This window comes from Bidens hawaiensis, unplaced genomic scaffold (genome assembly GCF_021521415.1).
Source record: "Bidens hawaiensis isolate Kalapana, Puna unplaced genomic scaffold, B.hawaiensis_p1.1 tig00046211_1, whole genome shotgun sequence".
NCBI classification, from domain to species: Eukaryota; Viridiplantae; Streptophyta; class Magnoliopsida; order Asterales; family Asteraceae; genus Bidens; species Bidens hawaiensis.
In genome coordinates this window covers 43,615-57,224 of record NW_027498251.1, presented here as the reverse complement: position 1 = coordinate 57,224, position 13,610 = coordinate 43,615, and the positions used below count along the sequence as shown (strand labels likewise).

The 13,610-nt window shown below is 35.8% G+C and overlaps 1 protein-coding gene across 2 annotated transcripts; it reads right to left on the bottom strand.

Annotated features, from left to right (window-relative positions):
• Window positions 1-762: 762 nt before the first annotated feature.
• LOC143596293 (uncharacterized) lies at window positions 763-7,676 on the bottom strand. 2 transcript variants are annotated; one of them, XM_077075103.1, is made up of 13 exons: window positions 7,514-7,676; window positions 6,553-6,676; window positions 6,374-6,428; window positions 5,979-6,067; window positions 5,633-5,657; window positions 5,510-5,548; window positions 4,192-4,309; window positions 3,948-4,093; window positions 3,102-3,474; window positions 2,341-2,444; window positions 1,361-2,195; window positions 1,225-1,275; window positions 763-1,141 (listed from the first exon to the last, which is right to left on the bottom strand). In XM_077075103.1, exons 2-13 carry the CDS (start codon window positions 6,628-6,630, stop codon window positions 763-765), a joined length of 2,292 nt encoding a protein of 763 aa, XP_076931218.1. In that variant the 5' UTR covers window positions 6,631-6,676; window positions 7,514-7,676. The 2 variants fall into 2 exon arrangements, with proteins under 2 accessions (XP_076931218.1, XP_076931219.1); XM_077075104.1 differs by lacking the exons at window positions 5,633-5,657; window positions 5,979-6,067; window positions 6,374-6,428; window positions 6,553-6,676; window positions 7,514-7,676 and adding an exon at window positions 5,210-5,292 and having other exon boundaries at window positions 5,510-5,555.
• Window positions 7,677-13,610: the final 5,934 nt, after the last annotated feature.

Genomic DNA, 13,610 nt, shown 5'->3' with positions numbered 1-13,610 from the left:
GATCAAAGACCTTATATATATAGTTGATGTGGTTAAACGTCACTCTTATTGAGTGGGAACCATTCTGTTAAGAATAATTGTCTGTCTCTGATGGTGACCACTTGTATCTGATTGGTCCAAAATCTATCACATACATTAGGCCGTAAATTTACTAACACATGGATATGATCTTTTATTGGATTCAAAATACCGGGTAGAACCATATCTCTTCATTTATTTTCAAGAATTTATTAGTATGATTCTATGTGACGTCTCATATCATTCACAATAAAACAGTCCAAATATGTTTTAGTTGTCTAGCTAAAATTTTAAAAATTCGAAGTGACCTCGCATCTTATTTTAAATTCATTAGTAAGGTACCTTAATGCTAAAACTTTATATTAAAATCTCATTAGTAACCATGACAAATATTTCGGCTCACGGCCTTGTTTGTTTCTAATTTTATCCTGGAACAATTCTCACCTTCACAACACTTGAACTATGACGCCCTGTCTATAACAAAAATGCATTATTTGATGTCATGCTGTTTCTAGAACGATAAAAGCACAACATCCGCACAAACGTAACAATAAAGATAACAAAAGAAGCTTTAAAAGCAAAAGTCCAAACCTCTGAATAGACATTCAATTGTCTTACTAGTCGGTCTAGCATGAAGAAAACAAGCGCAGAAAACAATCTGTTACTCAAAACACACCCTACATACCAAGTCTATAAATCATAAATACTTAAAAAGGTAACCCGACCATTTCAAAAACCCATGTCTCACTTCTGACCAGAGTCTGGAGAACCGTCTCCATATGATACTAATCCTTTCTTAGCAGGCGGACTTCCAGAAGACAGCCTTGACCTCGACCTCGATCTCGATCTAGACTTCGACACTGACTTTGACTTTGACTTTGACTTTGACCTCGACCTGATGGTCCTTCTTGGAGATGGTGAGCGTGAAGACTTGGGTTCATAGGGGCTCCTGCTCCTAGAAGGTAGAGTTATGCTGCGTGGCGCCCTTCTCCTTTCGACAGGTGGCGAAGGCCTGTATCGTGATGTCTCGACAGGTGAGCGGCTGCGACTGTAACGACCGCGGCGGCGAATAGGGCTTCGTGAGACACTTGGGCTACGAGTCCTGCTTCTTCTACCTCTGTACCTGTAGTAAATAAGTGCATTACATAACATCATTAGAGATAAAATTCTAGTAAAAAAATTCAGTTATTCACTTAATCCACAAACCTTGGTGGACTCCTGTCCCTTAACGGGCTGCGACGCCTATAGCTTGAAAACCTACAAATAAAATTACCATTATAAAAATAATGTTTTGTAAGTTGTAATCATAACTGACCCTCAACTAGTTATAAAGTTTTGTTACCTATCACGGTCACTCCTCCCATAACGATAAGATCTGACTGGTGAACGATCTGGAGAATGGTATCTACGTGCATAAGAGTACCGATTACTGAAACCCCTCCCTCTTCTGATACGCTTAGGGGACCCATCGGGAGAAACACTTCTAGAAGGTGACCTACCCCTGCGCCCGACAGGACTTCTAGAATAACTACGCCTACCGCCCCTCACAGGTGCCCTGATAGGGCTGCGGCTCGGGCTTCTCCTTAGCGGGACCCGACCCGAGCTTCTGCTTAAGCTTCGTCTAGAGGATCTCACTGGGCTTCTGCTATAACTTCTTCTAGAAGATCTAACGGGGCTTCTGCTCACAGACTTTCGTGAGGACCTTCTACTTCGAGGCGGCGATGGTGATGGTGTAGGACTCCTGCTAACACTTTTTCTGACTCGAGGTCTAACCGGACTTGGGCTTCGGCTTGGACTTCTGAGATTTTTGCCCCTGACTGGACTTCTGCTAATGCTTCTGACTGGACTCTTGCTGCTTTCACTTCTGACCGGGCTTCGGTTTTTTAGTAAGGTGGGACGTCTAGGGGACCCACTGCCACTTGGGCTCCTACTCATGTTCCGCCTTGGGCTCACACTTGGACTCCTCTTAGGGCTGATACTCATGCTCTTGCTTGTGGCCCTTTGAGGGTGGTCATTCGTAACATTAGGTCTCTCGGCAACCTTAGCCACATCAACACCATTGCTTGGACGATCACCGTTTTCCTTAGGGTATTCACCTTCCTCTCTTTCGTATGCATCTCCAATTTTGTGACGAACAGCACTGTCTTCAACTTCAGCCGATGGAGATTGATTGCCATCTGGATATGTTATAAAATGAAGAAAATAAGCGATAATAATAAATTTGTAGCAACCAAATGGAAATTCCAATGTAAATTCAAAAATTGTTGATCTTTCCAAGGTAGTCTTCTAAAAAAACTTATTGTTAAGAAACAATGCACAAACCAGTGAGTTTAGCCGAGTTATTATGCTTCTGACTTGGCTGTCTAGCATCACCATTATCTTCAGAACCATGTTCACTTTCACTCCCGCTTAGAATATCAGAAACCCTGAAATTAGAACAATACAGAAGAATAAGGCTATTGTGCAATATACAGAACTATTTTCCCCACAAAAAATGCCATGCTTTGATAGTCCGTTGTTAATAAAACTAGCGTATCTTTCACTATTTAATTTACCCTTTGTTAAGGTCCATAAACTATTGTTACATTTTCTTTCATGGTGAAATACAATCTAAAAATACCCCTTTGCATATTAGATGTCATCGAAAGGAGTATTAAAATATCCCCCAATAGTGAACACGAGGTGAGTACATAATGAACGTGATGTACGCAAAAAACAGCCAAATACTCACCCTTTTCTATTAAGACAATCCATATATTAGAGCCTCTTTCTAGAACAAAAACCTAAAATGTCATTTATTTTATTGAAAAAACAACTTAAACCGGTAACATATTGACACCACGTAGAAGGTATTTTTGGCAAGATACAGATTTTGGCCAGACAAATTTTTGGCCAAAGCTGGTATAAATGTGACAAGATACAGACTTAAGTAGCCTATAGGGTGGTTACAGAATAAGTGTGGCCCTGGTGAATAAAGTGAAAAGAATCTGAATACTTGAATGGGCTCACGTACATCATTCCAAAAAATCATATATAGTATAAGACACATTGTTAGAAATTTTATAAAAATTATAAAATATTACTTCAACCTTTTTAATTTGCGTTTGGACTTCCTATCACGCTTCTTGCGCTTCTTCTCGCGTCTCCTGTCCCTCCTTTTACTGCGTTTGTGTCTGTCCCTTCTAGAAGATCTCTTCTTTTTCTTACGTCTTTCATCACTTGATGAACTAATATCAGACGATGACGACGATGATATATCAGAGTCAAACTCACTGTCAGAATCAGAGGACTCTGAATCCTTGTCTGAAGAACTGTCAGATTCAGTTGAAGAATATCTTTTCCTCTTCTTTCTTCGATCTTTCGAAGACTTCTTGTGCTTTCCCTTGCGCTTATCTTCATGACTGTGAACCTCTGATGAAACATCTTTGCCTGATTTTTTGCTTGCAGTCTTCTTATCTATATGAGCATTAAAAACAAATTATAGATAGACAAAAAGTGAATAAAAGAATAGAAAAAAGAAACAGACAGATATATAAAAAACAAAATTGGGTTCTGAAGCTGAAAAGAGTAATGCTATTCTTTTGTGTCCCCAAGTTGGCGAAAAAGGAAAAGCAAATTGGCATTCTTATAACTGCACCTGTAACTTTGGTACTTAAAATCAAGCTAAAAATGGTCATTTTGGTAAAGTTCAAAACATCAAGAAACCAAATCACTCTTCATTTTTATTCTTTTCCTTCCACTTCATTCTTTCCAAATTGACACTTGGTGACACAAAATCTTTTAATTTATCTCGCTTCTATCATTAAATTAAAAACTCTCAAACACAACATGAACATTACATGATAGACTATCAAACCACAAAACACTTTATATATAAAGGACAAAAATCTAAATTCTGAGACAACATATGAAAAATTCATTAGACGTACCAGAACTTTGATTCTCACTCTCACTTATTTCACCACAGTAGATGATCTTCACTGTCACGGTTGGTTTTCCATCTTCATCACCAGCATTTTCAATTTTTTTCAATACATCAACTCCTTGCACAAGCTTTCCAAAAATAACATACTTCCTGTTCAAGAAATGTTGGCTTAAATAAAACTTTGACAAACATATTTTATTTAAGAAAACGGATAAAAAAATACTAAGTTCGAATAAAGATTAACGAACCTATCAAGATGACGGTTAGCAGCAAATGTGATGTTGAATAACGAACCACGTGAATCACGATCAGAAATTGCCATTGTTAGAAGACCAGGGGCATCATGTTTCAACTTGGAGGACTCATCTGAAATGGCATAACCGGTTATTAATATTAATCCCCTATATAATGAAAAAGATAGCCAAAAACCAAAATTGATGAACATATTAGAATAATGACTGAATTAAAAAAAATGGCAAGCCATCTGCAAACGCCACCTGTTGAGTAACCATAGGATCATGTCATGTCAGCTATTATGTATAAACCACCAATTTATATGAAATTCCACAAGTCTATAATTGGACCTCGTTACTTTCTTATTGCTATATTATACTTTATGAATCTTTGATTTTAAATTAGATACTTCAGTTTATGGCATAGTAAACAAAATTGTTAACTTAATAAAATAAGACCCTTTCAGCAATGTGATAACAACATAAAAGTCGTCAAGTTTAGTTACAAATAAGAATTCTTGTTTAAAAAACTGGCAACAAGAACAAAAACAAAATTTTATTACATAATTGTTTTATCACTATTACAAGTTACTTAAAAGTAATAAAAGTAAATAATATTATCTTATTTCAAATTCCTCAGGTTATATAATGTGAAACTGTTAAGTTTTAGTTTCTCAAGGGTTACACCTTATTTGAATATGAAAAAGTACCCTTAACCTTTATATAGCAAAAAGGGTAACTTCAAAAAGCACTTCAACTTTTTTTCTTTCCTAACAGCTTAGAAAAAATATGTTTCTTTTTCTTTTTCCATCTTAAAAGGATTCTCCATGTTCTTCTACCATACATAAAAAAAATCCAAGCATGCAAGAATGCACCAATAACTCATGAGAATGTATTGATCATCAATTTAAAGCATGACAGAAGAAAAAACTGTATAATTGATAAAACCATATACTTTGTACTTAACCACATACCATAGATTTCAAACCACTCTAGAAACAAAGACACACAACAAAAATATTCATACACCCACCATTTCAAGACAACTACAATTGTCCAAATTCAGTGAGGGTCGAGCTCCCATGCAGCAAGAATAAGACCAATGTCAGCCCCCACCTTCACAGGCAATGCAAAAAGGAAACCCATTTTCTCTCAAAATACAAGTGGCATAGTGTAAATATAAATAAATATAGTGTAGAGAATTGTTAAAGCTTATTTCTAAAACTTTTACATACACCTTAAAAACAACGCATATAATATTCAACTACTGAGCAAATTAAGACCATCAAAGTTCAAAAATACACAACAAGCAATAAACAGACAGATTTCTTACCTGGAAATTTCCCACCATATATGCTTTCTCCATAACTTCCTGCAAAATTAAAAAAAAACAATCAGACTTATGTGAGAATAAGCTAAAACAAGTAAAATAAAGCCAATAATAGAATATGCATACCGTCACGTTTGAAAAAGTCACCACCCTGCAAAAAAAAAATAGCACAATTTAGTCTTCTAGAAGTTGCATAAAAAAACTCATTGCAGAATGCAGGCTTTGAATGATAATCTTTAAAACAGCGTGAGGATATTTAACCATATAAAAATAACAAAATACAACCTTAAAAACTACATCACAAGAAAAGCAGTTGTGACCATCAATCCTGTATCCTACAGTGTAAACAAGGATATAGCTGACTAGTTTTAAATTTTAAACAGATTACCATGACTTGCAGGACTAGAAGGAACTAGTTAGAAAATGAATAAACAACATCATAAAAAAAGTAACTAAATACGTACACACATACCTGAGCCAAAGATCCTTTAATTATGCGATGGAAAAAAGAACCCTTGTAGTGCAGGGGTCTTCCAGTTTTTTGACTATTCCCATTTTCTCCTGAAATTTAAAAAAGCATCCATTACTATAAGTTCATGATATAAACAAACCCAAAGCCCAATCAACTTAGCAATAACAAAAGCCTTAAAACCTAACCTTCAAAATTTACACTGTAAAAGCATCAATGAAGTAAAAAATCAATGTACTTAAGCAAATCACATATGTTAAGGACTATACAATAAATTATTCCAGAAACAAGGTAATCCCAAGTATTTGTGCGTGTAATTATATAATCTATAGAAATAACAGATCAGAAATTACATAGAAGTTTTAAAACAAGAGTACCAATTAAAGTGTAAACATTACCAGTACATAGCGCCCGAAAATTCTCTGCAGTCTTAGGAACGCTATCTGAGTAGAGCTGCAAAACCATACAATGGAATAAGTTTTTCACAGGTAATGTAATAAGCTAACATTCATACTTTCATAGCATTGCTATGTAAATGACAATTCAATAATATATATACAGGGCAAAATTAAAACACCTCGAAAACCATTCTTTCAATAGGATCTCCATCGATAGACACATCCAGGTATACAAGCGGATTCTTCTTGCTCATCATCTTTCTTGTATTCCGGTTCTAGTCACTCCAGCATTCCTCAAGCACCCTGTGTCACATATTTAACAGTTAACAAATGTAGCTAAAAAAAGATCATCAACCTAAACTCAATCTTGGATAAAGTAAAAGTATGTAAAACTAAAGTAGCGGGGCAAATCGCCCCATTGTCGCCCTCTACCCGGCAGTGATTTTAGGGGTTTTTTTTTTGGGGGGGGGGGGGAGTACATGCTTGGAAATCTAATATTATTATTGGGCCAATTTTGGGCTACAAACCACTACACCCTAGAATGAAAATCGTCCACCTGCTAACGTAGTGCCACGTGTCAAAATTCGCCCCCCAATGTAGCCCCTCCACTACACATAACCTAATAGTCATGTATTACAAAAACAAACAAACAAATCACATTGACACAAAAAACAATAACTCAGCTTCACATTTGGCACAATGATTCATTAAAAATTATAATGTTGTATTTCCTATGCAAAAGCAACAACTCTAGTGATACTTTACAAGTTCAAGTATTATTAAAATGTAGCAGCAAATGATAATATAATATAACAAAACCCTAAAATGAGTCCAGTCAGTCAAAATAACATAGGTTCCAGCACACTCACACACAAATTTCAACAAATTCTAGCTTAAAGCATAGATCTAAGCCTAGTTATAGCAAACTTCCATAACCGCGTACACTAAACCCTAGAGTCGCACACATCATAAATCTACATGCAAATCTCCATTATATGTTGAAACTGATTGGAGAAATAGTAACGGTACGGCGAATCGATTGTTTTATTAGTGAAATTGAACGATTGAATCGATGTAAAGAGGTGAGGTATTAATATGTTTGATGAATTGAACATCGCGAGTGTAGATATAGATATATACCTGCTAGTGATATTGATGATGAGATATTGTAGAGCTGCTGCTGTGTGTGTGTGTGTGTGTGTGTGTGTGTACTGCTGCTCTTCGTTACAAAAACGGTGACGATGAATGAAAACCTAAAACTTAAAGAGGCAGGACCTAGCTACTTCTACTGGTGACGAAATTACTGAATTACCCCTCGTGAGGATGATAAATGTATTTATCGATTATCTATAATCTATATCTATAATATATATAAAAACATAAAAATCCTACGTGTTTGCGCTCTTTATTTTTGTTATCAGATTTGCTTGATTTTTAAATGGAGTCTTCTCATTCATTTTACCCGAATTCATGAGTATGAGTCTTACCAAACCCAAATATTTCTTAAACGGGTTATAACATCTCATTAAATTAAAAATTATTCTCACCAAATTATTAATGTGAAAATCCTATAAAATAGAATATACAAAAAATTATTATATGATTTTTTTTAAATATTATTTATAATTAAGAAACAATTTTATTAAGGTAAAAAAAATAAGCAGGTCTTGTGTCTTACCAAACTCATATAACTTTTAAATCGGGTTATAACAGCTTAGTTATTTGTGAAACTTTTTTATCATCAAACTCTGAGTATATTATAAATTTCATTACAATAAATAAAATTAAATCCAAAAAAGCATACAAATATTAAAAAAGAGTAATGTAAAACAGCCCCCGTAATACGAGGGGTAAAAACTAGTATGTATATGTATATTTATGTACATACTATTACGTTAAACTGTTTATATCATTACAGTCCGTCTAGTTACATGTTTGACGAGTTATAAAATTTATAAGGATGGGATGGGAGTTTATATTATGGCAATGTAAGATGCGTGTACATCTTACTAGTATGAAAGTGGTGTATGTTATGGGTACACACATGCCTGAGTTTATTAAGGATGAAACGTTTGAACACGCCACTAGTAGGTCCAAGTGGGAGAACAACTATATATATCGTGGACATAGACTGAACGAGATGTTTATTTCCTTTTTGATCACCTTTCTTGGAGGATTTCAGACATACTCCGAACACAAAGAAGAGTGTATAAAATATTGTTAAAGATTATCGGATATCTCTAAAACTGGTTAAACACAATATACATAATAAAAGATACTGGATATGTCTAAAAGTAGCTTAATAACACCTTATGACAAGAATAATGAGAAGTGTAAAGCGCGTACAACAACTAAAATAAACATGCGTCATTTTCAGGAAATTAAAAGAAAATGTAAGTTGTCAGAACTAGTATATACTGACTTATGTGATTTTCATGCACCCTTGTCTATATTTATAGATGATGCCTCTAGGTTTTGTTTTATATATCTTCAACATGCTAAAGATGAGAATTTAGATACATCTAAAATATATAAATCAGAGCTGGAGTTGCAAAAGCATGACCTGATTAAGACACTACGAATGGACATAAGAAGTGAGTATTACGATCTTAAGTTATTTTCGATTAGTAAGTATTGTGCATCAAACCACTACTTCTTATACACCACAACAAAATGGAGGGTATGAGAAAAATAACATATATAATGTAAATGATTATTTTGATGTTATTATTTTCATGATTAAACGAGGAATTTTAGCAAAAAGTTATGTTAAAAGTCAGTTTTTTTGCCACTTAAAATTCCTAAACAAAAAGAAAAATAAAGCACATATGAGCTTTTGGTACAAAGAAAGCCACCCAACATGACCTGCTTAAATGATTGGGGTTGCACGACGGTAGTAAGACTCCATGTAACCCAAAAGGCGAACATTATAAGAAAGGTGTTGATTGCATATTCATGGAATTTGTTGGAACATTATTAAGCACATTGGTCCTATGTTTTAGAATCGAAGGACTCGGTGTTTATAAACACTGTAATAAACTCTAAAGATGGTATCTTTGATGAAGAGCGTACGCATTTCATCAATACCTAGACCAAAGGACATGGTTCTAAGTTTAGTGTATTTATATTAGTGTCCTTCCAACACTTGAAATAATTTTTTTTTCCAATTACATTAGCATCGCCTGTAACATCCTGCTTTTGGTTATAATGATAAAATAAATTTCGTTTATTTGATAGTGGGTCGTTATCGGTTTAGATGATTAGAATATGAGTTGGGCTAGTGTTGGGTGAATGGATATGGGTTATGGACTTGGGTTATGAAGAAAGAAGGAAAGACCATGGGCTTAAGCCCATGATCCCTAAATATATAAACCATAAACACCACTAAATTCCTCATTTACACATATTCCATACACCATTCAAAACACACACTTAAACTCTCTCTCTCTCTAGTCTCTCTCTAGCCGAAACCAAGAAAGAATCCGAGCACCGACCCGAGGTAATGATAGTTTATTATTGTATGAGCTTAAACCCGTTATATATAGTCACGAAACGACGAGCCGACACCGTTAAACCGTTTAAGTCACGAGATCCGGGTGGAATCGGGTATAATCCGAACCTATGATGAGCTTAGGGGTCACCCTAGCTCAGATCTGGATCGAACGGGACGAAAAACGGTGAAAAACAAGTTAAAACTCGTTTTTCCGACGTGTTCGCGGTTTTCCGGCGGCGGCGCCGGAAAAGTTAATACAAGGATGTCAGGGAATGTTCTGACATTCCCTGACCTAACCCTAGTTCGCTACGGGGATTTAACGAATTAAAGGTGATTCGCTAGCTGGTTCGTCTATGGGAACATAACGAACTAGCTACAGTTCGTGTTCAATTCGTTAAGTTGATTCGCTGAGGAAAGAATAACGAACTGGCCTTAGTTCGCGCCCAGATTCGTTAAGGAGAAGATAACGAATTAACCCCCAATTCGTTATAGTCGTTCGTTAAGGAAACAACGAATTAGAAGGTCCAATTCGTTACCTGGACTGATTCGCTATGTGGACTGGTTCGCTATGGACTGATTCGTTATAGGATCCAGTTCGCTTAATAACTAGTTCGTTAAAGGGTTCAATTCGCTGCATGGATCAGTTCGTTAAGATAACACAATTCGTTAAGAACCAAGTAACGAACCAGAAGTTTGATAGAATGACAGAACAGTCCCTGGACTTAGAAAAGAATGATTTAATTACAAAGAAGCCCTTGAATTTTAAGTAGCAAATTATTTAATGATTCAAAATCCTAATGGAAAATGTGTTAAGACAGTTAATGAAAATAAAATTTTTCCAAGCTGACCTGGCAGCTTAACCCCAGCCAGGGGCTCTGCCCCTTGGACCCCGCTAGGGGCTGCCGCTCCTAGAACCCCGCTGTCAGGGGCGCTGCCCCCAGACCCCCGTTCGTTGAGGGTAATAATTAAACTAGAAAGGCGATATGGGTAGTGATAGTTTACTGAAACGTATAATTATTATACAGTTAGTCGTGCACAGCTCAAGAAGGGAATAACCGTAAACGGTGAACGCAACCACATTGAGGTGAGTTTCTAGCCCACTTCCTTGTTATATTTTTGGGGTTGTGTGCATACTCGATATGATAGTTAATACACTTACCTTAAGTGGTAAGTGTATGCCTTGTACGATTTATGTATGATGATTGCTTGACGGTGCGTGAACGATCTTCGGATATTGCATGTACCGTCAGGTGGTAGCTAGAGACGTGATTGCTATGTATGATGTATGATAAGATGCATATATGAATATTTATGATGTATGCATAATGTACGTATGATATGTTAATGGTACGTGAATGCTCTATGAATATTTATGATGTATGCATAATGTACGTATGATATGTTAGTGGTACGTGAACGCTCTTCGGAGATTGCACGTATTGTCAGGAAAAGTATTTAAGGACAGGTATAGTATGAAGCTATGGAAGAAAGGGTACCGGACCCTAATAATATCCGAGGATGAAGGGTACCGGACCCTAATAATATCCGAGGATGAAGGGTGACCGGACCCTAATAATATCCGAGGATGAAGGGTGACCGGACCCTAATAATATCCGAGGATGGAGGGTACCGGACCCTAATAATATCCGAGGTATGTAGGGTGAAATGCCCTTTATAATGTATGGTTAGATATGAATGTGTATGGACGAATGCTGATCTTGATATATATGTAATGTGTACCTTCGGGCACGTATATGTGTATGAAAAGTAAGTTATGTGATTAACTAGAACTCACTCAGCGTAGCTGACTTTTAGTATGCACGCAGGAAAATAGGTTGAGGCAGTTCGCGTGACTGAAGACACATGGCATGGAATCGAAGATACTGGCATCTCGAAGAAATGTTGTGATGTTTTAAAGACTATGTTTTGTTTTAATTGACTACGAATGTTTTATAAGACATGATTTGATGGTTATGTAAAATGTTATGGTTGAAGTTTTATTATTCCGCGAAAGTTTTTATTAACTCTGATATTTAGAACTGCGTTCATGAGTAAATCCAACATACAAAGTAGGGCTACCGGTAACGGGGCCTTACATCGCCTCACCAACTTAAGTAATTGTTTTACATGTTTGGTTTGCAAAATTCCTTGTAGTTGACACGTGAACTCAAAGAGAGAAACGTTTGATTACATTGACGCCCTGCTCTTGAGTTTTTTTATAGGAGGGAAAGGAAAGGAAAACTAAGGATAATTAAAAAATAGGTGTTCTTGAGTTTTTTTTATGATGGAAAGGAAAGGAGTAGGAGGAGTTAGGAGGGATTAAATTAATGTATTTTCCCAATAAGTTATCATCCCAAAAATGGGATGAATACTAAGGATAACTATTTTTTAACATAGTTATCCTTTGCTTTACTATAATTTTCTTCCAACTCAAGAACACACCTAATTAAAAAAAAATTTCTTCCCTTCCTTTTTCTTTCTTATCCTTCCCTCTCTTCTCCTTTCCTTTCCTAGGTTAAAAAACTCAGGAACAAGACGTGAAAGTAGTTAGGATGAATTCATGAATTCCCTCGTATTCTTTCAAATAAACCAAATTAATATCACACTTATCGATATTGTCACCAATGGTGATATGATCATATGATGATTCAGTTAAAGTATGGGCCAAAGGTTCTTTCTCTTTTAAACCGGTTGATTTCAGTTGCAAATAATAATTGGTGTGGCCTAATTCTTGCCATCAAGTTAATAAACACATTAATGTATTGGGTCAATATAAAATCATCAAACATGTTATTTTTTTGATTAAAATGTTTTGGTAATGTCACATCCCTTAAGTTACACTTTACTGGTCCTTTCATATCTTTTAAAGGTCGCATGCCCATCACAAGTTGTGATTTACTAGGTAATTTATAGACGTTGTGAGTTATTGAAAGGGTAAAAACTATTGTTTCATCCACGTCTAACAGATTTATTTTTTGAAAGCTAGTGATGCAAATTAAAAATGGACCTCAACATACAACTTTTTAAAATCATACCTCAAAGGTGTTACTTTTGTTAACCCGGAACTATATATGTAACTATTATTATTACTATATATAATTAAGAAACTTGGTGCCGCAAGTGGCCTATTGGGGCACTTTATGGCATCGTATTGGTCGGTGAATTTTGTTTGTTTCTTATTACTTTTTTAGTTCAGTTACAATAATAAATGTAATGAAACCGATTAACTCCAATTTTTTTTTGTTGTAGTCTGGTACCATAACAAACTTGAAAGAAACCGACTGAGTTCGTGCAGACTCGCGACCTTATTTAAAGCCCATGACTGACAACACTCCAATTTATCAATGCGCAAGTTTACCGACCCCCCCCCCCCAAATTGGTCATTGCCCCCCCTCATTTTTTATATTTTTTTCATTTTTAGTTCCGTTACCATAACGTACGTAATCAAAACCGACCGAATTTGTGTCAAGCCACCGCCTCAACGGTTGGGACCGATAACGTATGGGTTTTACCACCGTCCGGGTTTGCAAACCATATAAACATCATCTTAAATATTGTTTTCTTATATGCTATTGTTTTATATGTTAATTTGATGAATTAATTATTTGGATTTTTTAACCCTCAAATTTTACCAATAGTGTCTATATAGTAACGAACGCAGCCGGTATACGTGTCGACTCATAGTCGTAACACTTAGGTTTTACCAACGCCCGGGTTTCAACGTTGGGTTTTGCCAGCTGACAC

Coding starts and splice junctions, on each gene's coding strand:
- LOC143596293 (XM_077075103.1), bottom strand. CDS start 6,630: ATGATGAGCAAGAAGAATCCGCTTGTATACCTGGATGTGTCTATCGAT. Junction 5,549..5,632: donor TGACTTTTTCAAACGTGACG/GTATGCATATTC, acceptor TTAATTTTGCAG/GAAGTTATGGAGAAAGCATA. Junction 4,094..4,191: donor GCTAACCGTCATCTTGATAG/GTTCGTTAATCT, acceptor TTTCTTGAACAG/GAAGTATGTTATTTTTGGAA.